This window comes from Coregonus clupeaformis, unplaced genomic scaffold, assembly GCF_020615455.1.
Source record: "Coregonus clupeaformis isolate EN_2021a unplaced genomic scaffold, ASM2061545v1 scaf1580, whole genome shotgun sequence".
NCBI classification, from domain to species: domain Eukaryota; kingdom Metazoa; phylum Chordata; class Actinopteri; order Salmoniformes; family Salmonidae; genus Coregonus; species Coregonus clupeaformis.
The window spans coordinates 66,196-92,948 of NW_025535034.1; the positions used below are offsets into that span (position 1 = coordinate 66,196).

The 26,753-nt window shown below is 40.7% G+C and overlaps 1 protein-coding gene across 1 annotated transcript; it reads left to right on the forward strand.

Annotated features, from left to right (window-relative positions):
* Positions 1–1,991: 1,991 nt before the first annotated feature.
* LOC121560558 (zinc finger protein 2-like) lies at positions 1,992–25,987 on the forward strand. Its single transcript, XM_045218436.1, has 2 exons — positions 1,992–2,877; positions 23,638–25,987. Exons 1-2 carry the CDS (start codon positions 2,458–2,460, stop codon positions 25,597–25,599), a joined length of 2,382 nt encoding a protein of 793 aa, XP_045074371.1. The 5' UTR covers positions 1,992–2,457; the 3' UTR covers positions 25,600–25,987.
* The last annotated feature ends 766 nt before the right edge of the window (positions 25,988–26,753 follow it).

The following is a 26,753-nucleotide window of genomic DNA, read 5'->3' on the forward strand; positions in this document are numbered from 1 at the left end:
CAGGGGACTCAAATCCTGCAGTGCCAGACGTGTCCCCCTGCTTAAGCCAGTACATGTCCAGGCCCGTCTGAAGTTTGCTAGAGTGCATTTGGATGATCCAGAAGAGGATTGGGAGAATGTCATATGGTCAGATGAAACCAAAATATAACTTTTTGGTAAAAACTCAACTCGTCAGTGTTTGGAGGACAAAGAATGCTGAGTTGCATCCAAAGAACACCATACCTACTGTGAAGCATGGGGGTGGAAACATCATGCTTTGGGGCTGTTTTTCTGCAAAGGGACCAGGACGACTGATCCGTGTAAAGGAAAGAATGAATGGGGCCATGTATCGTGAGATTTTGAGTGAAAACCTCCTTCCATCAGCAAGGGCATTGAAAAGTGAACGTGGCTGGGTCTTTCAGCATGACAATGATCCCAAACACACCGCCGGGCAACGAAGGAGTGGCTTCGTGGGGAAGCATTTCAAGGTCCTGGAGTGGCCTAGCCAGTCTCCAGATCTCAACCCCATAGAACATCTTTGGAGGGAGTTGAAAGTCCGTGTTGCCCAGCGACAGCCCCAAAACATCACTGCTCTAGAGGAGATCTGCATGGAGGAATGGGCCAAAAAACCAGCAACAGTGTGTGAAAACCTTGTGAAGACTTACAGAAAACGTTTGACCTGTGTCATTGCCAACAAAGGGTATATAACAAAGTATTGAGAAACTTTTGTTATTGACCAAATACTTATTTTCCACCATAATTTGCAAATAAATTCATTAAAAATCCTACAATGTGATTTTCTGGATATTTTTCCCTCATTTTGTCTGTCATAGTTGACGTGTACCTATGATGAAAATTACAGGCCTCTCTCATCTTTTTAAGTGGGAGAACGTGCACAATTGGTGGCTGACTAAATACTTTTTTTCCCCACTGTACCTCATCACACCACTCTTATTAATCATTAATCAAATAAAACATTGGGCATTTATATACTGTGTCCCAGTCTTTTCTATGCATGTAATGGCTGTGGGTGAATTATGAAACAATTACTGTATGCAGATGTGCAAAAAATGGTGGTGTAGATTTGTTTTTGCCATTGCTTGATCTATTTCAAATGTAAGAATATGTTGCAGATTATGGTGACAATGGAAACAAATAGAAATGTAATGAACAATGTTTTCAATATGCAACTATCATCTGCAATACTTTTTACAGTACACTCTTAGAAAAAAAGGTGTCATCTAGAACCTAAAGGGGTTATTCGGCTGTCCCCATAGGAGAACCCTTTGAAGAACCCTTTTTGGTTCCAGGTAGGACCCTTTCCACAGAGGGTTCTACATGGAACCCAAAAGAGTTGTACGTGGAACCAAAAAGGGTTCTCTTATGGGGACAGCCGAATAACCCTTTTGGAACCCTTTTTTCTAAGATTGTTGATAATAACCTGTAGGCATGTGGTCATTACTAGGTTATGATGGTCTTAACTATGACCAGTAGGCTACATAATATAGTGTTCAGAATTATGACCAACTGGTGTCAGAAAAAGACATAAAAAATGTCATTTTCATCCAGTTTGCAACCAGAATAAGACATATCAAAATATATCATACTGAGGTCTTTTCAACCAGGTTTTTGCCCACTGGGGTCGTTCTCTCCTGTTTTCTCTTATGCACACTTTTTGGTTTATCACTAGTTACCACAGCCACAAAGTCAATATTTACATTTTTACATTTTAGTCATTTAGCAGACGCTCTTATCCAGAGCGATTTACAGTTAGTGAGTGCATACATTTTTCATACTGGATTGTCCATTATAGTAAAAATTCATAAAAACAAAAATGTACTTTTTGGTCCTAATTCAAGATTAGCGTTAGGCATAAGGTTAGAAGTGTGGTTAAGGTTAGGTTTAAAATAAGATTTTAAGAAGATAAATGTTTTAAATAGGCGGGGTTTAGCCATAATTGTGACTTTGTGGATGTGGTAACTAGTGACGACCCACTTATTGGCCCTTTGGACTTTCCATACTCGGCATTGAGAAGTAAAGTGAAACGTCTGCATGCATTTTACGACATTTCGCAGTGCATGTGATTTGCATATCAGGTCATGTAAAATGCCAACTCTAAAGTGCCAATGACTGCAGAAAATAGTCAGCCAGAGTCGTTATCAATCGGTAGTTTAGGTTGCTGTGTTTTTCTTGTTCTTTCTAAACCTGATCACACTGCGTCTGGTGTGGAGAGAGGAATAGCTAAGCAGACAGTGGGATAGATATGCAGTAGCAACAACAAGCCTTGGATCGTGTGAGATGATGGGCTTTTTATTTTCTTTCACTTTGAATCAAATATAACCAAAAGCTTCAATTGCTACCTGCAAAATCAGACAAAACTGTTGTGTGTATAGGAAAGCACAGCAGACTTCGTTGGTTTGTAACCTCTGGTTTTAACCGCACCCTTTCTGTTGGGATACAAAACACACATCAGAGAAAATGGCGGAACTTGAGAAGGAAGGACTGCCCCAAACAATGCAGGAGAACCGAGATGAAGAGGAGTCCCAATATACTGATGACTCTAAGCCGAGCAAGATTCAAGACGACGCATGTTTCGAGGAAAAGCTAATTGAAGAGGTCAGAAGGTACACCAATTTGTACAACACCTCATTGAAAGACTATAAAGACTTCACCATGACCAACAACAGCTGGAAGGAGATAGCTCAAACTCTGAGAGTAGAAGAACAAATTTGCAGGACGAAATGGAAGAACTTGAGAGACAGATATGTCAGACTGAGGAGGAAAATTAAGGGGAAGAGTGGGGATGCAGCATCAGGAATACAACCACAAATACTCACCACACTGTCCTGGTTGTCTGGCTTCATAAAACACAAGGAGACAGAGTCAAACTATCCAAAGGTAAAAATACAATTTCTACTGTCAATTAACTTTCTCTAGCCTAGATCACTACCCAGTGGGCAAAACCTGGTTGAAAAGACGTCACTATGATGTCTTTTTCTGGTCGCAAACTGGTTGAATGATTTTTTTTTTTACTGATCAGAGTATGACATATTTTATTGACCACCATAGGACCAGTTGGTCATAATTGTGACCTCTATCTGACCAGCTGGTAATAATTCTGACCACTATATTATGTGCTATATTATGTAGCCTACTGATCATAGTTAAGACATCATAACCTAGTAATGACCACCTGACTACAGCTTATTACCTACTGTAAAAAAGTATTTCAGAGGATAAAGTTGGATATTGAAAACATTGTTCATTACATTTATATTTGTTTCCATAGGCACCAATTAAAGTTTAATTCTGCAACATATTCTTACATTTTAAAATAGATCAAGAAATGGCAAACTAATCTATATTTTGTTGCATATCTGCAAACAGTAATTGTTTCATAATTCACCCACAGACATGCATAGAAAGACTGGGACACAGGGTATATAAAGGCCCATTGTTTTATTTTATTCATGAACAATAAGAGTGGTGTGATTTTTACATTTTAGTCATTTAGCAGACGCTCTTATCCAGAGTGACTTACAGTTAATGATGGGGTAGATCCTCATCAAGGACCTCTGAGCACAGAAGGTGATCTGAAGCGTAGTGGTCTTGAAGAGTGGTGTGATGGGTCAGATCTGCAGTGAAGAGAATCAGCGCGTTACAACTTTATCATTTTGAGATTTTAAAAGAACTAGAAAAGGACCTTCCTGAATAAACTTTGTGGACTCAGCTGGCTAAAAGTATTTCCATGGTACTAGTTAAAGAAGTTTGTGGCTGTTGTAGCTTAGTGAGGAAAAAAATAGCAACTTGTTCATATACATACTTTGCGTCCTACGGAGGTCAGGGGCATATTTTAGGACTTTCCAGAGGGCCTGCAACACATCAACCTCCTGAGTTTTCTGGCTTTTCATGACACCATAGTGCCCACAAAGCTCATCACCCTGGGACTAAACACCTCCCTTTGCAATTGGATCCTGGACTTCCTAACGGGCAGCCCCCAGGTGGTAAGGGTAGGCAACAACACATCTGCCACGCTGATCCTCAACACTGGGGCCCCTCAGGGGTGCGTGCTTAGTTCCCTCCTGTACTCCCTGTTCACCCACGACTGCGTGGCCAAGCACGACTCCAACACCATCTTTAAGTTTACTGACGAGTCAACAATGGTAGGCCTGATCACCGACAACGATGAGACAGCCTATAGGGAGGAGGTCAGAGACCTGGCAGTGTGGTGCAAGGACAACAACCTCTCCCTCAATGTGAGCAAGACAAAGGAGCTGATCGTGGACTACAGGAAAAGGAGGCCCGAACAGGCCCCCATTAACATTGACAGGGCTGTAGTGGTGCGGGTCGAGAGTTAAGTTCCTTGATGTCCACATCACCAACAAACTATCATGGTCCAAACACACCAAGACCATCGAAGAGGGCACGACAACACCTTTTCCCCCTCAGGAGACTGAAAAGATTTGGCATGGGTCCCAAGATCCTCAATAGGTTCTACAGTTGCACCATCGAGAGCATCCTGACCGGTTGCATCACCGCCTGGTATGGCAACTGCTTGGCATCCGACCGTAAGGCGCTACAGAGTGTAGTGTGTAGTGCGCAGTACGTCACTGGGGCCAAGCTTCCTGTCATCCAGGACCTATATACTAGGCGGTGTCAGAGGAAGGCCCAAAAAATTGTAAATGATCCAGTCACCCAAGTCATAGACTGTTCTCTCTGCTATCGCACGGCAAGCGGTACCGGAGCGCCAAGTCTAAGTCCAAAAGGCTCCTTAATAGCTTCTACCCCCAAGCCATAAGACTGCTGAACAATGAATCAAATGGCGACCCAGACTATTTACGTTGTTTTTACACTGCTGCTACTCACTGTTTATTATCTATGCATAGTCACTTTATCCCTACCTACATGTACAAATTACCTCGACTAACCTGTACCCCCGCACATTGACTCTGTACCGGTACCCCCTGTATATAGCCTCGTTATTATTTTATTGTTACTTTTTATTTTGTACTTTATTTTATTTAGTAAATATTTTCTTAACTCTATTTCTTGAGCTGCATTGTTGGATAAGGGCTTGTAAGTAAGCATTTTCACAGTAAGGTCTACACATTTACATTTACATTTTAGTCATTTAGCAGACGCTCTTATCCAGAGCGACTTACAGTTAGTGAGTGCATACTTTATTTTATTTTTCATACTGGCCCCCCATGGGAGTCGAACCCACAACCCTGGCGTTGCAAACTTCATGCTCTACCAACTGAGCTACATCCCTGCCGGCCATTCCCTCCCCTACCCTGGACGACGCTGAGACAATTGTGCATGGGTCTCCCGGTCGCGGCCGGCTACGACAGAGCCTGGATTCGAACCAGGATCTCTAGTGGCAAAGCTAGCACTGCGATGCAGTGCCTTAGACCACTGCGCCACTCGGAAGTACAAGATCGTACACCTGTTGTATTCGACGCATGTGACAAATAACATTTGATTTGATTTGACTTACTGTAAGCATGAACTCACTGAAGTCTGAGATTTCCCAGTTCCGAGTTTCCAGTTGTTTTGAACGCAGCAGAAGTCAATCTGGATTGACAGCATGGCCAATGTATTTAAACTTTTCTTAACTATGGTGTTACACGCCCTTTTTCGTGATATCCAATTGGTAGTTATGATCTTGTCACATAGCTGCAACTCCCCTACGGACAAGCGCGAAGGTCGAGAGCCAAGCCGTAATGCTTCTTGACACACTGCTCGCTAACCCGAAGCCAGCCGCACCAATGTGTCGGAGGACACGGTCAAACTGACGACCGAAGTCAACTTGCATTTGCCCGCCCGCCAGAAGGAGTCGCTAGAGCACGATGAGACAAGGACATCCGGCCAAATCCTCCCCTAACCCGGACAACGCTGAGGCCAATTGTGTGCCGCCTCATGGATCTCGGGTCACGGCGGCTGTGATACAGCCTGGGATCGAACCTGGGGCTGCAGTGGCGCCTTAGCAGTCATTGTTGAATTAGCGATTTCCAACTTGCAATGTTTGTCCAATGGCCGATGAGCACCGATACGTTTAATCTATTTGCCAGTAGATTGCCGACTTGATGCATGATGATGACTCCTTGTCTAGCTTGCTAGCTAAGATTTTGAAAGTTTGATGTTGACATGATCAGTCCAATCAAAGCTACGGTAGATATAACGTGATTTGACATCATTTTATCTGTGGCCAATGGCCTTGAGCCTTTTGGATGGGCACTTCTAATGTAAGTCTATGGCAGCACCCAAGGGGCTAGAATTGTCGAGCTCTACCCGTAGATTTTGCGGTGATGTAGTGTCCCCATGAGTGACAGAACACTGAGCTAATCAGGGCACAACTAGAGAATATCACCAACCCCTACGCTCCGTATTTTCTGCTGGCTGCCCCACCTCCTCAGAAAGCACTGAGCTAGGCTGAAACACCTGCATTTTGGAGCTGCCTTACTCAAGAAAGCAAAAAAGAGACCATGTTTGTATGCGGCTTTATTAGGGTAATGATTTATTATTTTTAAATTTTTTGCAAACTGATATGACACATTAATGCCAAAATAACATGCAGAACAGGCTCTGCCCCACCAGCCCTGAATGACGCTTCGCCACTGGTCATGTTTAAAAAAGATCTGAGCGGTCGATCTCGGCTTGTATTTTGACTGAGAAAAGGTTGGTGACCACTGGGGTAGAGAATCATTCTACCATCTAAACCACTGTGAAATATATTTTCCGTAACCAAAAATATTGTATTTTCAGCTGTTTGAAACTGTTATACAAAACTGAAAGTAAAAGACGCCAAAATGAAACTTAAGAACGGGAGCATGGAAATGGCGCACATAGAACAGATCTACCTCTTCTTAGACTTGCTTTCAATGAGAGTGACAGATCTATAACTCACATTTCTATTTGAATTTGATTGGGTCGACCAAAAAGTGACATATTGCAGCGTTAACAAAAAAATTCCAAATGCAAGCTTCATGAGTAAATGATACATTTCAAGCAATTTTGGCCTAACTGTTGCTTGATGCCTCATTGCTGGTGAGCTTGAAAAGTAAACGTTAAATATTTTTGATCACCAAACCATTTTTGGAGCTGCATATTTATTTGTTATGGCAATCCTTTTCCCCTACAAATTGACATTTGCGCTGCACCCGATCCAATAGATGTACAGCAAATCCGCAATCTGTTTGCTAGTTCACCGGACCTGTGCTGATTGAAAGTTTGCTGGTCCAATCAGAGGGCCGAGTGTGCATTTCAATAGCCAATCTGTTGCACGTTTTGTTGCTAGGGTAATCCACAGAGACTGTGCCACAAAATTAGTGAAAAAACATTACAAAACCTGGCCAGATAATTTCAAGTCCCAGGTCTTGAGGCTCCAAGTCAAGTCTAGAGTTACAGTGAGTGAAAAAAGTATTTGATCCCCTGCTGATTTTGTACGTTTGCCCACTGACAAAGACATGATCAGTCTATAATTTTAATGGTAGGTTTTTTTGAACAGTGAGAGACAGAATAACAACAACAAATCCAGAAAAACGCATGTCAAAAATGTTATAAATTTATTTGCATTTTAATGAGGGAAATAAGTATTTGACCCCCTCTCAATCAGAAAGATTTCTGGCTCCCAGGTGTCTTTTATACAGGTAACAAGCTGAGATTAGGAGCACACTCTTAAAGGGAGTGCTCCTAATCTCAACTTGTTACCTGTATAAAAGACACCTGTCCACAGAAGCAATCAATCAATCAGATTCCAAACTCTCCACCATGGCCAAGACCAAAGAGCTCTCCAAGGATGTCAGGGACAAGATTGTAGACCTACACAAGGCTGGAATGGGCTACAAGACCATCGCCAAGCAGCTTGGTGAGAAGGTGACAATAGTTGGTGCGATTATTCGCAAATGGAAGAAACACAAAATAACTATCAATCTCCCTCGGCCTGGGGCTCAATGCAAGATCTCACCTCGTGGAGTTGCAATGATCATGAGAACGGTGCGGAATCAGCCCAGAACTACACATGAGGATCTTGTCAATGATCTCAAGGCAGCAGGGACCATAGTCACCAAGAAAACAATTGGTAACACACTACGCCGTGAAGGACTGAAATCCTGCAGCGCCCATGAAGTCCCCCTGCTCAAGAAAGCACATATACATGCCCGTCTGAAGTTTGCCAATGAACATCTGAATGATTCAGAGGAGAACTGGGTGAAAGTGTTGTGGTCAGATGAGACCAAAATCGAGCTCTTTGGCATCAACTCAACTCGCCGTGTTTGGAGGAGGAGGAATGCTGCCTATGACCCCAAGAACACCATCCCCACCGTCAAACATTGAGGTGGAAACATTATGCTTTGGGGGTGTTTTTCTGCTAAGGGGACAGGACAACTTCACTGCATCAAAGGGACGATGGACGGGGCCATGTACCGTCAAATCTTGGGTGAGAACCTCCTTCCCTCAGCCAGGGCATTGAAAATGGGTCGTGAATGGGTATTCCAGCATGACAATGACCCAAAACACACGGCAAAGGCAACAAAGGAGTGGCTCAAGAAGAAGCACATTAAGGTCCTGGAGTGGCCTAGCCAGTCTCCAGACCTTAATCCCATAGAAAATCTGTGGAGGGAGCTGAAGGTTCGAGTTGCCAAACGTCAGGCTCGAAACCTTAATGACTTGGAGAAGATCTGCAAAGAGGAGTGGGACAAAATCCCTCCTGAGATGTGTGCAAACCTGGTGGCCAACTACAAGAAACGTCTGACCTCTGTGATTGCCAACAAGGGTTTTGCCACCAAGTACCAAGTCATGTTTTGCAGAGGGGTCAAATACTTATTTCCCTCATTAAAATGCAAATCAATTTATAACATTTTTGACATGTGTTTTTCTGGATTTTTTTGTTGTTATTATGTCTCTCACTGTTCAAATAAACCTACCATTAAAATTATAGACTGATCATGTCTGTCAGTGGGCAAACGTACAAAATCAGCAGGGGATCAAATACTTTTTTCCCTCACTGTGTTTTATATCAAGTCAAGTCACAAGTCATCAAATTTGTGACTCAAGTCAGACTCGAGTCCAAGTCATGTCACTAGAGTCCACAACTCTGGCTAGTACAAACCTAGCTCTTACCAAGCTGGTTAGTAGGAATCAATACACATTGAAGATCAGAGTATCAAAGAGGAAAAAAACATTTGACACATCTTACTGTAAATGACTATGGATTTAAGGAGGGATGGTTCAGCTCTCTCCTTTCACTGGGATGTGGCTGAATGGTCACTGGTAACTGAGTGGGTGGCCAAGCACTGCTGTAGAGGCCATGCATCAGGTCATTGACATGTTTCAGGAATTGTAAAGACGAATCATGATTAACCATTACCTAAGGTCTTCACTAGGTTAGTCAATGTACAGTTGAAGTCAGAAGTTTACATACACCTAGGTTGGAGTCATTAAAACTAGTTTTTCAACCACTCCACAAGTTTCTTGTTAACAAACTATATCTACTTTGTGCATGACACAAGTAATTTTCCAACAATTGTTTACAGACAGATTATTTCACTTATAATTCACTGTATCACAATTCCAGTGGGTCAGAAGTTTACATACACTACGTTGACTGTGCCCTTAAACAGCTTGGAAAATTCCAGAAAAAAATGTCATGGCTTTAGAAGCTTCTGATAGGCTAATTTACATCATTTGAGTCAATTGGGCGGCAGGTAGCTTAGTGGGTAAGAGCGTTGTGCCAGTAACTGAAAGGTCACTGGTTCTAATCCCTGAGCCGACTAGGTGAAAAATCTGTCGATGTGCCCTTAAGCAAGGCACTTAACCCTAATTGCTCATGTAAGTCACTCTGGATAAGAGCGTCTGCTAAATGACTAAAATGTCAAATGTAAATGTAATTGTAATTGGAGGTGTACCTGTGGATGTATTTCAAGGCCTACCTTCAAACTCGGTGCCTCTTTGCTTGACATCATGGGACAATTAAAAAAATCAGCCAAGACCTCCACAAGTCTGGTTCATCCTTGGGAGCAATTTCCAAATGCCTGAAGGTACCACATTCATCTGTACAAACAATAGTACACAAGTATAAACATCATGGGACCACGCAGCCGTCATACCGCTCAGGAAGGATACGCGTTCTGTCTCCTAGAGATGAACGTACTTTGGTGCGAAAAGTGCAAATCAATCCCAGAACAACAGCAAAGGACCTTGTGAATATGCTGGAGGAAACAGGTACAAAAGTATCTATATCCACAGTAAAACAAGTCCTATATCGACATAACCTGAAAGGCCGTGTAGTGTCTAAAAGACACACCTTTGCTGGTCCATGCTGTGATGATAAGGAATCCGCCGACACTGTACTCTGTTTATAAAGGTTTATTATAACAAAGGATACTCAGCATCGGAATTTGACAGACACCTGCAGATATCTGGGGACAGCAAGAGCCAAATTCTGTAATTCGCTATCCCAACTCCTATTGTTCAAGACATGGTTTTATATAATTTATGACGTAATATGGTGTGATTCTAAAAACCAATCCCTAGTCTTTTTCACATCTCTCCCCATATCATCTTTCCATGAACATTAGTAATGCTTTCCAGATGTTTTCAGCAGAGTAGAATACAGTTCATCTGTTGCACCATTTTGCCACATCAGCAAAATCTTAGAGCCAAGTTTCCTCTAACACACTTTCTGCAACGGTCAGCATATCCTAGACTCTAAGACACTACATATTTCCCCCCTTCGAGACTAATTAAGTCTCGAAAACAAAAAGAATAGGATTATGACAAATAACAATTCTTGTTCTTGAGTAACTTTAACAATAAACCAACATTTATGGAAAGTAAACACATGTTTATATAGACACATTTTTGTATGTAGTGTAAATACATTATTATGGAGTGTAAATAAATTGTTATGGAGTGTAAATAAATTGTTATGGAGTGTAAATAAATTGTTATGGAGTGTAAGAGCGAAAAACCTGTCTGGCAGCTTTCATTCCAAATATCCATCAGTCAGTCAAGACAGGAAAATTCTCTCACGGCCCCTCTGCCCTAGGCGACCACCTAAGTACTCCAGATCAATTTATACATCTTTATGAATACATTTTAAGCTATGATGCAATTGAATACATATGAAAACCCCAGCAAACAAAATACAATCAAAATGTCCACATACAGGCTGGTCGACCCATCGGACCCTCCTGTGGATTCTCTCTTTCCTTGCCTAGACCCCATATCCCTAAACTTCAACGAAATAAACAAAAACATCTGAGGTCCCCACATGTACCCAACAACAGAAAACTTTATACAGAAAAAATATAACACTGGAATGTAGTCCACTACACTTCATCTCCTCCACAGTGTCGACTTTCAATGCGACGTCGATGATGGAATCGGAACATTTCCACTCCTTCCTTGTTCCACTTCCTCCAGTCCATTCATATTGTCCATGTTTGAGTATTTGAGTCCCTCTACATATTCCCCCATATGCTTCTGGAAGAAAAGAAAATACCAAACAGTATCTTTTGCAAAACAACACATGCAAATTAAAACATCAATATCAGTAATAATATAAGAATGTATATATAAGATTATATCTAAAATGAATCACATTCTATTTCCCCCCTTTGATTCATAACAAAACACTAAATATCACAATAATATGTAAAGACGTGAAAAATGATCGGATAATTAAAATGGATATCTATCCATCAATACTCCATCTAGCCCTACTTGTTTATCTCCATCCAGTTCAGTAACAGCTAACAACGGCATCTGAGTGTTGTCCCCAGGCATCACAACTCCAACCCATCTCAATATCATAGCCTTCGCAAAAGTCAACAACAGAGTACAAAAACAAAACATTACACACAGCGCTATAAGAGCTGCTACTAAAATCTGAACTATCACTGCTCCCACTGGGCCCAACTGATCTTGCAACCAAGCCTTCGCTGACCATCCAGCTCCTTCGGATTGACCAAACGCATCCCTTATACTCTTCAATGCATCTATAACACTAGTGATATTATCGGATTTCCATCTATCACCACTAGTGTCACTACATTAACTCTCAGTCCCGACTCTAATCCCTCACTTTCAAACTGTGGATTATAAAAAATACATTTATAATCACCTTGATCCTCCTGCTGGGAATTGTACACATAGAGAGTACAATCACCCTCAATCTTCATTCTTCTCTTATCATTCAGCAACGCATACTTTCTCAATGCAACTGCTCCTAACAGATCTAAACTCCTGCCATGGTTGTCTTCCCACTGAACTCTAAATTTCCCTTCACCACTGTTCTCTCTCGTGCACTGGCATGGAAGCTGAGCTGACTTTCCTAGGGTTACTTCTACCCTAGTTTTCGTGACATTTTGGTCTGACTTTTCTCCTAGCTGGTCTGGGCCTACTTTGTCTAACTGAATCATCAGCTTCTCCTGTAACAGAGTTGCCCTTGGTGATCTCCGTGGTTTCACATTCCACTGAAATATTCCCTGTTGTGTCTGGGACGTATTGAAAATCAATGTCCCCAAATCTCTTTTCCTTCCCATCCATTGCAGAGTCATGTCTGGCATCATCAGAAGTGTACACATTATCATCAATGTTGTCCACAACATGAACAATCTCTCCTTCTGGGTGTTGACTCTGGATATTGTCAGGCATCTCTCCTTCCACCTGTTCTTCCCTATCGTCATCCTGCTCTCTTGAGCCTTCAACATCCTGTCTCTCTGTGCGTGGCACCACTTCTTCAGGCGCTTTAACGCAATGTGACAAATGATACCACGTTGAGATCCTTTAACCTGGACAGCTGTTCCAGTACTACGAACAACTTCAAATGGTCCCCTCACGACGTTCAGTTATACCACTTCCTTCTAAATACCTTCACGAACACCTTGTCCCCCGGTTGCACTGTACTCCTTTTTTGCTCATAAGCTTCTCCTGCACCTCTTCTTTTCTTTGCCTGTCAGAAACATATGTGGACAGCTTTTTATGAAAAATTGGCCAATATGTAACGTATGCTCTCATTTCATCTTCCAAGAGAGCCAAGCTTGGACCCTTTCCGCTTGTTCGCAAACAAGGCGTAGGCATCCTTCTTCCTGTGACCAGTTCATGGGGTGTCATACGTAGATCACGCAACTCACTTGAGCGACACACCATTAATGCTAAAGGAAGCGCCGCTATCCAGTTTAGACCCGTATGCTGGCAAATTTTGATAATGCGATTTTTCAAGACACCGTTCATTCTTTCACAAATCCCTTGACTTTGTGGGTGATAAACTGCTCCTGGACGTTGCTTAATTCCCAATTTTTGCAACGTCAATTTCACTGATTTATCCACAAATTCTTTCCCATTGTCTGAGGATATTCGGTCGGGAAATCCCCACCTGCTTATGACTTCTTTGCACAAGAACTTAGCAACCGACTGAGCATCTTTTCGCTTGGTTGGACAGGCCTCCGGCCATCGTGAAAATCTATCTACAACCACCAACATGTATCTTTTCCCATCAACTGGTTTTATCATATCAACAAAGTCGATAACCAACTCACGCATAGGACCTCTCGGTGTAGGAATGTAACCAATGATAACAGTCACACATTATTTTTCAGACAGATTATGCACCTACCTATTGACATAGTCAATCTATTCAAGAAAATATGGTTCCCAAAAACCATACTCCTTTGTGATCTTTATCCTAATCTCCCCTTTACAACATAAGCTAACCCATAGCTTCCTAAATCATCATGGTTTCTCCAAAACAATAATTGATTGCTACTCTAACGGTTTTTCTATTGTCTTCGAAACACTTGCTTTCGAAAGTCCTTCAATTTCTGGTTCAATCCCTTGGATTGCTTCATCTTTCAATGGATACTGATTCTTCCAAGGAGGTCTGGCTCCTCAACTTTCATCTCAATTGAGCTGATTTCACAAATCCAATATCAGTCCTACTTTGATATCTCAAACATTCTTGAATTTTTTCAACATCTCTTCTTCCATAGATTCTCAATTCATCTTCACACTTCAAACAGATTCATTTGTCTTCCGTACAGCTTATGACTCTCCTTGTCCTTGAGCCAAAATCATCATTTTCAGAAATTGCTGATCTTCACTCCAAGTCCTTCTCATAATTAATTGATTTGACATCGTGAGATGTGTAACCTCTTCAGGCTGAACACAGATAAAAGCCTTTCTGCTATCCATCATCACTTCCCATAGTCCATTGTTTATTTTCACTTCAATTGTTGAATCTTTTTCCCTAACTGGTGCTACCAGTTGAAAACTCCTTTCGGATCTTCTAGGCACCTCTAGAGTCCTTGCTCCTTATAGGGTTCACCTGGAGGACAGGTGATCTTCACTTGCTCCTGTATCTTCCTCTGAAATTCTTTCTTTCCAGAAACTATCTATGGGTATGAAACAATTTATACCACTTGTTGTGGCTGGTATAATTGCATTTGACCTTGTTCAGTTGAAACTGTAGCAGTGATTGTTGATTTGGTTCACACTGATTCTGCATAACCAATGCTTCTCTTCTCCTTCTCCACCAGTTGTATTTGATTGAGTTTTCTGAGAATTTCTTGGTCCTGTTCTTTCTGGTTGTGTTCCTTTTTCCGGTACAGATCCACTTGATGGGCTATATGATCTGTATAGACACCTTTTGTCATGCTCCCAAGTCCAACCACTTCTGCCAGTTTGCTCCTTACCGGTGAGGGCAGTCCCATCTGTAGTTTAGCTCTCAAGATTGACTGCTCAATTTGACTCACATCTGGATCATTTCCGGTAATATTTCTCCACACTTGATGAACTCTTGACACGTAGGCTCTCGGATTTTCTTGTTGTCCTAGTGGGTCAATCAGAATGTTGTCAGGATGCACATTTGTTGGAAACGTATCTCTCAGTGCTCTCCACAGCCGATTCCTGCTTGCAGCCAACAATTCAGGATCATTCACAGCAGTTCCCACATATCTATGAAGTCCAGCTCTCTGAAAAATTTCTTCCATGCCTGGAATCCCAAGGAGATTAGCCAAAAAGTCTCTTAATGTCTCCTATGGCAGACTGTGTTCCCACCGTAATTTCTTCCAACTTTGAAATCCAAGGATATGCTCCATCTTGAAGAGTAGGCAGCTTCTCAAGTATATCTGACATATCGGTGTTCTGCAAAGGCTTATATTCTAGGTTTTGTCCTCGAATGATCACCGGCATAATTTTCTTACTAGTGCCATCTTTCCTTGGCCTCAATGTATATTTATTCTCAGATTCTTGGGATTCTTTTCTCAGCAGCTTCTTTTTCTTTATCTTCAGCTTCTTCAGTCGTTCTTCCAGTTCTTTTACTTCTTCTAAATTATTGGCCTTATACAGGTATGATACGCATCGGTCTATATCTCTTTCTATTTCTTCTGTGTTAGTCATTGGAGGATAAAATCCTCTTGAATATGAAGCACCTTTAGTCTCCAAATCTTCATCGTTGTCTCCATCTTCATTTTCACCAGCACTCGAATCACTTGTATTCTTCTTCTTCCAACTTCCATCACCCCTTCTTTCCGCTCTGGCCAACCTCTGTCTGATGACAGGGTCATATCCACCCATGATCTCTTCTGAATCACTCTGATCATCATCATCATCATCATCGTCATCATCAAGTTCCATCCTCCTTGACCTCACTCTACCCTTAGTCTCCAGACATCTCGTTTTGTTCCTGCTTTTGGAGTTTGGATTCATCTTTATGGTCGTTTCTGCTTGTCCTCTCTCTATTATTTGTTCATCTTCATCTCTGATGCAATAGTCACCCTCCTGAATGATCACTGGAAGCTGAGGATAAACGTCCTTAAACTTGGCTTCTTTCTCATAAGGTGGGGGTGTTTTTGCTGAATCCATATATGAGAAAGGTGTATTGACTTCTGCAATCAGTTTTTCTGTCACCTTCACCTCTTTTGCCATTTTCTCTGCACCTCTGTCTCTCTTATCTTTTGTATCTTTTATCAGTTTTTGTCCTTCATTTTCAAAAAGCTTAAGAACACCCAGCTCTCTTTGTCTTTTTTCTTTACGACGTTTTCCTTTCTTCCCCTTCTTTTGATCTGCCTTATACGTGGATACAAGCACTTGCATTATCTTGATGACGTCTGGGTTAAGAGTGCCTTCCGCTGGCCATGGTTGTTCAATGTCAGGCCAACGTTTATTCCATTTTTCAGATAATTTTGCTATACCATTAACTAGAGGATTACTATTCTGTACTACATGAAGAGGAGTAATTGCTTTTGTAGTTTTGATGTCCTTTTTCCCCATTGTAATGACTATGTGATGTGTTTCCCTCGTTTCCCTCTTGTTTCCCTCCTTTTATTATTTTTTTTTTTTAAATTAAAAAATAATTAATCAATTAATCCAATCAATCAATTAACCAATTAAATCAATCAATCAATCAATCAAATAATCCAATCAATCAACTAATCAATCAAATCAACCAATCAATCAACTAATCAAATCAATCAACTAATTTAACCAATCAATCAACTAATCAACTAAATCAATCAATCAATTAATCAAATAATCCAATCAATCAACTAATCAATCAAATCAATCAATCAATTATTAAATCAATCAATTAATCAACTAATCCAATCAATCAACTAATCAATCAATTAATCCAATCAATCAACTAATCAATCAAATCAATCAATGAATTATTAATCAATCAATCAATCAATTACTAATGAAATCAATCAATCAACTAATCCAATCAATCAATTAATCAATCAAATCAATCAATCAACTAATTTAACCAATCAATCAACTAATCAATCACTAATCAAATCAATCAATCAAATCAATCAATTAATCAAGTAATCAAATCAATCAATGAATTACTAATTATTCTGTGAATTTTATTTTACCAAATTATTGATTAGTGGCAATCTTACCACATCCGATGAGGAAGAGTAAAGGAAAGTAGTCAACTCCAGAGCAATTCAAGAATAAAAGACCTGTACCAGCAGCACTACCCAATTGCTTAATAAGCAATTAATTACCTTAATTTTACAGAATAATGTCAATGCTGGATTTCCAACACAACTCTAATCAAAACAAGTCATTGACAAAAACTCTAATGTGCAATTATCAATTACATCAATTCATCAGTCTGTTGCCAAGTTCCTGCGAAATGGTCACAACATGAAATATCAATTAAATCCTGTAAGGGAAAGTAGGTTTTGTGGATAAGAACAGTACTGGCCTTAATTTGGCTGGGTGGTTGTCATCGATGCCAGCTGATGTTAGCACCTCCTCTCTCTCTCTCTCTGTCTCCTCCTTCTCGTCTCTCGTATGACAGAAGGACAAAAGAACAAGCAAGAATTATTAATTTAGTTCATCATTATTTATATATATATATATATATTTTTCTTTCACATTCACACTAAGAAATAAGCAAACAGCTTAACTCAGGAATATTATAAATAGCTCAATAACATTTTATTTTATTCATTTATTTTATTATTATTATTTTTAATCCGTCAATATATCTCTCATTCACCAACTCAACCGATTATCAACCAAACAGTTTTACAGTCAAGCAACAGTTAATTCAAGAGAACATTTCACTTGTGTGCAAAATTCCCCTCCCTTTTTCTTTTTGTCTGCACTGAAACTGACTCTCCCAACAATTCAGTGCAGGGGAGTGGCTAAACTCATAAAATCCTACGCGTGCGCAGTTCAGTCACCAATGTGATTTCAGAGTGAAAGGAGCTATAGAGTAGACAGACCCGCTGTCGCTCCGTTCTCTCCTCCCATAGACAATAACAAGACTCCACAGAACTCACAAATGAACACGAAACACACAGAACACAGAACCCACTTCCAAGTTATGTTATCTTTCACTTATCCTAATTTGCAGATTGATAGTTATGCTGTTATCAATTACAAAACATCTCTATACACTCTTAAAAAGTCCTCCCTGTAGGGTCATGTTATTCTAATAGTTAATGAACATTCTCTTTTTATAGAGGCTCATAAGATTTTGACCTCAACTACCATATTTCCTTACAAAAGAGTAAAAATCCCTGTTGTCAGAGCCTTAGTCGACACACAGCTGGAAGTAATCAGAGACGCAGCCCCCCTTTTTTCTCTGGTTCACACAAACAGACAGAGAGACATTGTCTCACACACACACAGACACAGAGACATACAGGATTAATTTATACAAAGCATGCTTATCGCCGTTCCTATTGTCTTTTATATTCCTTTTGCTAAATTTCTGCTACCTTCAGGTTTTAGACATTCAAAAGAGAGGATTACGTCAGACAAACATTTCGTCAAACAGATGTCTGATCGGTAAACTTACAATTGAATATATTGCCTTAAACCAGCAGTTCCCAGAACTGACTTGAGAGTTAATCTAATAACTATCAAGATTTATGGCCATCATATTGATGCCTTGTTTTCAAGGGCTTCCTTAAATTAACGGCGTCCTAAAGTATACTGTCTTCTATTCCTTCATGCCTTTCCTGGACACTCTCTCACACTTTTTCCAAGGCAAAATATGTGTCCTATTGGTGTGCCCTATAGACACTCCCCACTTTTTGCGTTGTTCTCAACGCAAACTAATTTAGAAAATTTAGAACGGAATTCCCATCACACAGCAAAAAAACAGCAAAACGCACGCACAGATTCTTTGACGGTACATCTTGAACACACACACTCCCTGGACTCACAAAACGGCCAGCGCCCAATATTAGTGAAAAAAGCTCACCTTTTTTTGCCGGCTTCTTGAGCGGGAGTCACTTTGTAGCCCAGGAATGGAATGTTGAGAAAAGACGTAGCACGACCCAAAAAGAATAAAAATAAAACTACCTCGTCGCCATTAAATGTAGTGTCTAAAAGACACACCTTTGCTGGTCCATGCTGTGATGATAAGGAATCCGCCGACACTGTACTCTGTTTATAAAGGTTTATTATAACAAAGGATACTCAGCATCGGAATTTGACAGACACCTGCAGATATCTGGGGACAGCAAGAGCCAAATTCTGTAATTCGCTATCCCAACTCCTATTGTTCAAGACATGGTTTTATATAATTTATGACGTAATATGGTGTGATTCTAAAAACCAATCTTTCCATGAACATTAGTAATGCTTTCCAGATGTTTTCAGCAGAGTAGAATACAGTTCATCTGTTGCACCATTTTGCCACATCAGCAAAATCTTAGAGCCAAGTTTCCTCTAACACACTTTCTGCAACGGTCAGCATATCCTAGACTCTAAGACACTACAGCCGCTCAGCAAGGAAGAAGCCACTGCTCCAAAACTGCCATAAATAAGCCAGACTACGGTTTGCAACTTCACATGGGGACAAAGATCGTACTTTTTGGAGAAATGTCCTCTGGTCTGATGAAACAAAAATAGAACTGTTTGGCCATAATGACCATCGTTATGTTTGGAGGAAAAAGGGGGAAGCATGCAAGCCGAAGCACACCATCTCAGCCGTGAAGCACGGGGGTGGCAGCATCATGCTGTGGGGGTGCTTTGCTGCAGGAGGGACTGGTGCACTTCACAAAATAGATGGCGTCATGAGGAAGGAAAATTATGTGGGTATATTGAAGCAACATCTCAAGACATCAGTCAGGAAGTTAAAGCTTGGTCGCAAATGGGTCTTCCAAATGGACAATGACCCCAAGCATACTTCCAAAGTTGTGGCAAAATGGCTTAAGGACAACAAAGTCATGGTATTGGAGTGGCCATCACAAAGCCCTGACCTCAATCCTATAGAACATTTGTGGGCAGAACTGCAAAAGCGTGTGCGAGCAAGGAGGCCTACAAACCTGACTCAGTTACACCAGCTGTCAGGAGGAATGGGCCAAAATTCACCCAACTTATTGTGGGAAGCTTGTGGAAGGCTACCCGAAACGTTTGACCCAAGTTAAACAATTTAAAGGCAATGCTACCAAATACTAATTGAGTGTATGTAAACTTCTGACCCACTGGGAATGTGGTGAAAGAAATAAAAGCTGAAATAAATCACTCTACTATTATTCTGACATTTCACATTCTTAAAATAAAGTGGTGATCCTAACTGACCTAAGCAGGGAATTTTTACTAGGATTAAATGTCAGGAATGTACTGAGTTGAAATGTACTTGGCTAAGGTGTATGTAAACTTCCGACTTCAACTGTACATGCTAGGCTAAGTCTATGTTGCCCCTCAGCCAGGCAGACCGAGAGAGAGACGGCAAAACATTTTTCAATTTCTTTGTCAGCAGGCTGGATACATTCTGTTCTCTACCCTTCGTTCCCCCTTCTATCCAAGCAAAAACTGAGAATCAAGAATTGATAAGTGCAGTTGAGGTAACATTAGAATTAATGTTGTGGGGAGCAGGGATAGGCAAAATGTATTGTGTTGTCAAATACAAAATACACAAGAATCCCTGATGAATAAAGAAAAACTTCCCATCTATATTGGGGGTACACGTTTCACGAATTAGGCTAGCTGACAATGTCACACACACACACACACAATCAATGTTTCTTATATGTATATTCATCAACCATCTCTCTGTCACTCACACACACACACACACACACAGCTAGCATGACACAATGTTGACATCATGACAATCTTTTCTATAAGTTATTGTGATCATCATATCTCTCTCACACAGAACACACACACGCAAATACACAGCTAGCATGACAACGTTGACATGACAATGTTTTCTAAAGTTATTGTGATCATCTCTCTCTCACACACGCACAGAGAACATACACGTTTACTGTCATTAACTAAACAGATGTCAAAATGTTAGCTAGTTAGCTACAACCAATGGCTACAACAGGTCATAATAAGTTAGCTAACCTTAGCTAGCTAGCAAATATTTCCTTGATGTTCTTCTCCCCAACAAACTGCCGCTTTACTTACCAAAGTAAAACAAGAATGCAGGAGAGCAAGGACTACCACTTAGCAGTCAAATCATTGACATTTGTTTGGGTAAATTTCGAGAAACTGTCGTTGTTTTCCTGCTGTGTTGTTGTGTAGCCTACCGGGCGCTCTGTCCCACTAGCCATATGGAATGTTGACGCTTGAACGATACAGGCTGCCTGCACGCAGAGATTCCAATCCAAGTTTTAGCTGGAACTGATATGCCTTACTTGTCTACTAAAATACAATTACTGCATGCATTATGTTGTTTGATTAAAAGCTTTAAGGGAAAATATTATAGTCATATTTTCAAGGTAAAATGAAGGTGCAATAATTTTTTATTATTTATTGATGGAAATAAATGCGATAAGAAATAGGGTTTTGTAAATCCTGGTGGATTTTAGTAGGATATTGAAATAAAAGACATAGTCCTATGTTATATTTGTTAAATTCTGAAAACAAATTTAGTTAGTCATAATAGAACATCAGAATTCAGTGGAACAGAAGGAAATGTGCAGCACAATAATCAGTGCAATTAGCTAACACACAGCAAGCTACCGGGTATAATTAATTAAACAACCATTATTTAATTGTACTGCAGTTCTACTGCATTTTAACCACAGTGTATTTCTGTGAGGGTATCCTGTATTATTGTGGATGTTTATCTTACATGCTGGTAGCCTAGAACAATTGTTATGGAAGTGAATGTGCACTTTTCAATTGGTTGGACTGCGACTATGAAGAACACTGTAGTAAAAGCAAAAGCATTTATGGCATTGGAGATTCTCTAAATTAGGGTCTCTGATAGCTATAGGACCGCAGAGACTGTCACAATTGTTTGCTTTTAATGACCTAGCAAATTAGATGACATGGAGGTGAAATATATAAAAAAATTCTGTTTATTTAAAATTGGTATTTCATCACCTGCTGAATAAAAGCCTCAAATGGCCCTACTCCTGAAAAGATTAATCGGGCCGGATAAGCTGAAGTGGACTCGCCCCGAGTTCCATTAGCCGGAGCCACAAACACTATGCACTTGTTTATATATACTGAACAAAAATATAAACACAACATGCAACAATTTCAAAGATTCTACTGAGTTACAGTTCATATAAAGAAATCAGTCAATTTAAGTAAATTCATTGGGCCCTAATCTATGGATTTCACTTGACTGGGAATACAGATATGCATCTGTTGGTCACAGATACCTTAAAAAAAAGGATATTGGCGGGAACTGGAACACACTGTTGTACACGTCGATCCAGAGCATCCCAAACATCCTCAATGGGTGACATGTCTGGTGAGTATGCAGGCCATGGAAGAACTGGGACTTTTTTCAGCTTTCAGGAATTGTGTACAGATCCTTGCGACATTGGGCCGTGCATTATCATGCTGAAACATGAGGTGATGGTGGCGGATGAATGGCACGACAATGGACCTCAGGATCTCGTCACGGTATCTCTATGCATTCAAATTGCCATCAATAAAATGCAATTGTGTTGTTGTCCGTAGCTTATGCCTGCCTGCCCATACCATAACCACACCGCCTCCATGGGGCACTCTCTTCACAACGTTGACATCAGCAAACCGCTTGCCCTCACGACTCCATACACATGGTCTGCGGTTGTGAGGCCGGTTGGATGTTTTGCCAAATGCTCTAAAACGACATTGGAGGTGGCTTAGAGAAATTAACATTAAATTCTCTAGCAACAGCTCTGGTGGACATTCCTGCAGTCAGCATGCCAATTGCATTCTCCCTCAAAACTTGAGAAATCTGTGGCATTGTGTTGTGTGACAAAACTGCACATTTTAGAGTGGCCTTTTATTGACCCCAGATCAAGGTGCACCTGTGTAATGATCATGCTGTTTAATCAGTTTATTGATATGCCACACCTGTCAAGTGGATGGATTATCTTGGCAGGAGAAATGTTCACAAATGATGTTGGCTATCTGCACTAATGTTGCTATTTTGTAGAAAGCCCTTGTTGATACTAGCCAGATGGCCACAGCTAGATAACTACCTAGCAAGATGGAAATAAACAATTTAATTAATTCTCCATAATCCCATACTGCCAGTGCCAGCCCATAGCTAGCTAGCTAATGTTAGCATATTCGCTAGCTAGCACAACATAGCTAAGGACACTGCACTAACTCGGCAGCTAACACAGGCAGCTGTATCATGGAAACTAGCTAATCCGTAGTGATTTAATTATAATGTCAATACTAGCTACAGTAGTGATCTAGCTTGAAGGAAGTATTTAATGTTGTCTGCATTGTGTCTGTGCGCTAGCAACCATCCCATAGCATACATTGCATATGAAGTGTGACTGGCTCATCCGTGAATGTACGGAGACAATTCCCTATTTTTTTCCCTTTTTGTTGTCTCTCCTGTTGGTCCCCCAAGTGGGGGTTCATGCTTTCTGATTGGGTTAAAGTCAAGTTGTTGGCCACTGACGAGTATTGTGATTCTACAAGTAGGAACGATAGGTTTGCCGCTACAGGGTTGGCACGCAGCAGGTACCGCTACTGTTCTAGCAAGAGAAGGCCTCCCTCTGTGATAAATACCTATTGGCAGTCTATTGGCAGTGAGATTCTCGGTGTTTCATGCTTTGGATAACTGGTCAGTAGATCAATCTGATTTAAACAAAAAAACAGATATTAACCAACATAATAAGTTATATTATCTATTACAAAATTAATGTTGTTTTAGAGAACTGACGATACTAGTTAGGCCTACTAGTAATTCTGCTATTTTAAATGTATTTCCAGGCAGAGGAGATGGACACCCCAGAAGACCTGCAAGAAGACAACCTGATCGAGCAGGAACACTTCCACAGTTCTAATAATGAGAAGCAAGATGGACATTTGGCAGTTAGGAGGAATGTAATATTAGAACGAACTAAATTCAACCAAAGACAACAAGAAGCAGGAGAGACAGCTGATGATTTTATCACTGCACTTCATTGTTTGTCAGAACATTGCAGTTATGGAGCTCTGCTCAGTGAGATGATAAGAGACAGACTAGTTGCAGGCTTACGTGACAGAAGACTGTCCAAGCAATTACAAATGGACCCAGAACTAACACTGGATAAAGCTGTCGCACGCATTCGTCAAACTGAACTTGTGGAAAAGCAACAGGACCTGCCCGAGAATACCTTCAAAGCTGCCAGCAGCGTGGCAAATATAGACAGTGTGCTTTCATATAGCAAACATCCATGCCCAGCCAATACCCAGTGCCAATCAGAGAAGAAGAATCAAAACTCAGAAAGACCACAACAACCCCAAACAACGCAGGACAATGCAGAAGAGCCCCTAGATACTGATGACTTCATTGAGGATTTCAGTCCTGGAGGAGAAAAGCCTCACTACTGCGCCTACTGCGGTAGGAGCTTTCAAAAAGTGAGGGATCTTATAAGACACCAGCGAACACATACTGGAGAGAAGCCTCACCACTGCCCTGATTGCGACAGAAGTTTTGCTCGATTAGATAAGCTAAAGATCCACCAAGAAATACATATAGGAGTGAAACCTCACCGCTGCCCTGATTGCGACAGAAGTTTTGCTCGATTAGATAAGCTTAAGTCACACCAAAAAATACATGCGAAAGACAAACGTATTTTTCATTCCTCTGACTGTGTGAAAAGCTTTGTCCTTTTGGAGAAGCTTGAAAAACACCAGCTGGAGAATACCTTCAAAGCCACCAGCAGTGCAGCCAATGTAGACCGTGTGCTCACACAGCAGAGAACATTCAACAAAGTCAAAGAGAGTAAAAGGCAGCAGAGTAAAATACGAGCTAGAGCTCCAGGAAAGGGAACACCATCACATAGCAAAACAATGCAGGAGAAGGAAGAGGAGCCCCTAGATACTGATGACTCTGATGAGTGGATCGACGGTTTCAGTCCTGGAGGAGAGAAGCCTCACTACTGCTTTGACTGCGGTAAGAGCTTTAGAAAAGTGTGGGATCTTATAAGACACCAGCGAACACATACAGGAGAGAAGCCTCACCACTGCCCTGTTTGTGAGAAAAGTTTTGCTCGATTAGATAAACTAAAATTACACCAAGAAATACATACAGGAGTAAAGCCTCACCACTGCCCTGATTGTGAGAAAAGTTTTGCTCGATTATATAAGCTTAAGTTACATAAAAACATGCATATGAAGAAGGAATGTAATTTCCACTGCTCTGACTGTGTGAAAAGCTTTGTCCGATTGAAGCAGCTTGAAAAACATCAGCTAAGACACAAGAAAAGTGTTGAAAGACACACAACACATTTGAGCAAAATAAAAACATTTCTCTGCACAATATGCGGGAAGGAGTGTCGCAACATGAAAATACACATGCGAGTACACACTGGAGAGACACCGTATCACTGCACTGAATGCGGGAAGAGTTTTTCATATACACAATCGTATCAAAGACATATACTAACACATAATACCTCTGGAGAAAGAGCAACCTATCCTTGTTTGGAATGTGGAAAGACTTTTACTCGCAGAGATGGCATGGCGAGACACATGAGGAGGATTCATACTGGAGAGAGAAATCATCAGTGCAGAGACTGTGGAAAACTATTCTTTCGAAAAGAGACACTGAAGAGACACATGCTAGTTCACACTGGAGAGAAACCATACCAGTGCTCTGTCTGTGGGCAACCCTTCTCCCAAGATGGAGACAGAAAACGTCACGAGAAGAGGCACTACTCTGGTGTCTCAGATTTCCTCAATCTATAATGCAGAAGTGGTGTTTGTTATTGCAGGAACCCACCCAATCATTATGAAATGGCAATCTAATAATCTGTTAACTACAATGTTGGTGGCCTGGAATTGCCACCACAGACTGTAGAAGAGACACACAGACAGACTGTTGCTGATACACAGCAAGACTGAGTATTACTGTCTTCGTAGCAGTATTTTTTTTTCAAAAGTCGGTTATTTAAAATCAAGGATTGGAACCGGTTCAGGGAACAGAACCAAAAACCGGAAAATAACCAAATTATTTGAGCAACCCAAACCGAAAACAAAAGTAATCTATACTGTTCCTGGAAGAGAACCATTATTTTAAAAGCATGGGAACCGGTTAATAACATTATTTTACGTTCCGGCATTTTTTTCCAGTGCCACAAAAATCGCAAACAAAGTGCATATGCAAAGCCCTTACTCTGTCACTCAGAAACGTATTCCAGCGTCTGCCTGCCAGCTGGAAATCTTTGCCAGTGGGTGTGTGTAGTATACCTGCCCCTCCCCTCTGAAGCATAGGTTACTGTAGCCTACTGATGACGTTACAAGCATAATTCAGAAAATAGGGAGAGCTGTTTAATTAAAGAATGGATTGATTTATTCAATTGGTCGGAACAGTAAAAAAAAAAAAAGATTATGTTCAGAATGAAACGATTGGAAAATAATTTCGGTTCCAACCCATGTTTTTAAATACATTTAAAAAAAAATCTATTTGAATATTTTGTTTCAAAAAAGCATATTACAGTATAGTATACTATCAATAGCAGTCATTGTTGAATGATGGGAATTCCCCATTGGTGGTTCACAGTTAGTTCATATTGTATTAATGTGTATATTGGTTTGATTATCAATGAAAGGTTCACAGCTTCAGTGAGTGTGTACATTTGTCTGAAATTTTCTGAATTCAGGGTGAGTCGTCAGGCAACCCAATACCATAATTAGTTAGGCTTTTAAACAGACACTAGATGGAGTAGATGTTAACATTTATGTTTTTATTAAAAGACACTGAACACAAGTGTTTTTCTGTTGTGCATTAGAAAAAATTAGATTTCAGTCATGGAGGTGCGTTTCCTGACTGATTCCACGTTGCATAATGATATGTCTCCCATGAGAGACACTGTAGACGCCGGAAGCCTACTTCACTTCTT